The 2,173-nt window shown below is 38.7% G+C and overlaps 1 protein-coding gene across 2 annotated transcripts in view; it reads left to right on the top strand.

Moving 5' to 3' along the window:
* Positions 1–1,308, top strand: part of AKAIN1 (A-kinase anchor inhibitor 1) — a 64,834-nt gene extending 63,526 nt beyond the window's left edge. For both annotated transcript variants that reach the window (XM_019664704.1, XM_019664706.1), the window contains exon 2: positions 12–1,308. In XM_019664704.1, coding sequence (XP_019520249.1) covers positions 12–205 — 194 coding nt within the window. In that variant the 3' untranslated portion in view covers positions 206–1,308. The remainder of the gene's footprint in view (positions 1–11) is intronic.
* The last annotated feature ends 865 nt before the right edge of the window (positions 1,309–2,173 follow it).

The following is a 2,173-nucleotide window of genomic DNA, read 5'->3' as shown; positions in this document are numbered from 1 at the left end:
TTTTTGGCTAGGTGAGAAACCTGGGAATGAGCCTGAAGAGGTGAAGCTGCAGGATGCCAGCAAACAGATCGTGCAGAATGCCATCCGGCAGGCTGTGCGGCAAGTCTCCCAAGAGAGTCGGCGGAGGGAGGAGCCCTCCAGTGACAACCGGGGCGCCTTCCAGCTAGGCGTGGGGAAATTAACCAAGAAGCATGAAAAGAAGTAACACATGTATTTGGCTCTTGTCATGTGCTTGGCTTCCAGCCTTCCTCTTAGTATAGGATACGTCGCCAAATGTTGCCAGTAAAGCAAACCAAAGTGTCATCGGCACCTAGCAGTAGAATGAATTCGCGCTAGCCCTTGGCTGAGAAGCACTGTTTTGAGAAAAGTGCGTTAGACGATTCTGTTTATATTAATGCAGTGCCTCTGAAACATAGTGGGGCCAAACATGACACTATAATTGCAAAAGTAGTTTTGCAGCACAATTTATTTTTAAAGTTCTTTTTAAGAAAAACAATTCTGTCTTGTTTGTTTTGCCTTTTATGTATTCTTTCTGTGAATTTAACCAGCAGTCCCTTTTGCTGAAATATTGAGTGCAGTACTGTGTTCATTATATTTTTAAAAGACTCGCTGGAAAGGGGAAGGAATTAAGTTTCAGTCGCCTTCAAATATGGAATTGAAGGCTTTTGTAAAGTGAGTTCAGGTCCAAGATCAAATTAAGCAAAGACAAATTCTAAGACTGAGTCCCTCAGGATCTTATCAAGGCATATATTTATATTCCTTTAAATAAAGGAGGTTAGCATTTCAAGAACTCGAACTTTTAGTCTCATTTGTGTGATAGTTGGTGTTTACTCTCTGTGCAGAAATCCTTTAGAAATATTATGGATTTCTTTATTCATCTCAAAATTAAAATAAGACAAGTACATCTATATGTATAAGTTGCAATGACTCAGTTCTTTGGCAGCCTCATGAAGTGCAACTAGAATTGTAGATTCCTTCCTGGCGATACACTAGGATGTGATTCTGGGGTGCAATGTCCTTGAAAGGAGCTCTGGGGCCTTATAAATGCTGTTTTGCCATCAGGCTATTTATTTGCACTAGTACCTTGCTACTAAAAACTTCCCTTTTACCCATCAATGAATTAGAATTATTTTTTTGAGACTATGAAAATCATACATATCAGGAATGAATAATACTTAAAATGAGGAAACCATTTCTTAAAAACCTTCTGAAGCATGAAAATACAGTGGTAACAAAAAACATGACAGTGTTGTTATTGTAGTTACAGAGATCTATGCGTGTGTATGAATAAAGCCATCTCTATTCCAACAGTACGACTCCTGCCTCATTCCCATGTGGATAATGCACATTTCTCGGGAGTTCTTAGAGTCCCATTTCCTGGGCTTCACGAAAGTTACTGAGTTGGTGCTACTGGGGACAGAGGAAGAATTTAACCTTTGTTAAAATGCTTTTGGCTTCAGAGTATCAATCTGATACTATCAAAACTACATTTGATAGTTTTTTAACAAGCGAGGTATTTGCATATAAAGTATGACTGGTATTAAGATATACTTGTAGGGCCTGCCAAGTGGCTCAGTTGGTTAAGAGCTCACTCAAGAGTGCGAGCTCTGAGCAACAGCGGTTCGATGCCCGGCCCGAGCTGAGCTGCTGCTGAGCTGCCGACAGGTGGCAGGAAGGCTCAGCTAAAAAAAAAGAAAAGAAAAAAAATAGATATACTTGTAACATTCCAATATCTTACACTTTCTGGAATGGATACTATTGATAATAGTAGATGAATGAAAATGATCTCTTATCAGCTCTGGTAGACAATCTCAGGCAATGCACAGATGGAATAAATTCACAGGGAGAATGGCTGTGGGGGGGAACAGAAGGCTTAAAATTTAAATATGGTTTATTTATAAATGTTTTTAATAGAACTTATGACAATTGAAGAATGAGTTTAAGTTGACCTGAAGGTCTATAATTGATGTGATATAATTGCACAGTGTACATAATGGGAATGAAGGTATTAAGGTAAATTATTCAGGAGTTATTCACAAATAAAAATATAAATCCAATGCTTGTAGTTTGCAAGTAACCTGGCACTATGTCTACTAAGATGTCTGGACATAACCAACCTTGAATCTTGCTGTCTTATGGCAGAAACACATTAAAACACTACCTTTCCTCTCTT

This window comes from Hipposideros armiger, unplaced genomic scaffold (assembly GCF_001890085.2).
Source record: "Hipposideros armiger isolate ML-2016 unplaced genomic scaffold, ASM189008v1 scaffold_428, whole genome shotgun sequence".
Lineage (NCBI taxonomy): Eukaryota > Metazoa > Chordata > Mammalia > Chiroptera > Hipposideridae > Hipposideros > Hipposideros armiger.
Note: the sequence above shows the minus strand (reverse complement) of the source record. Positions and strands in the feature narration are given on the sequence as shown.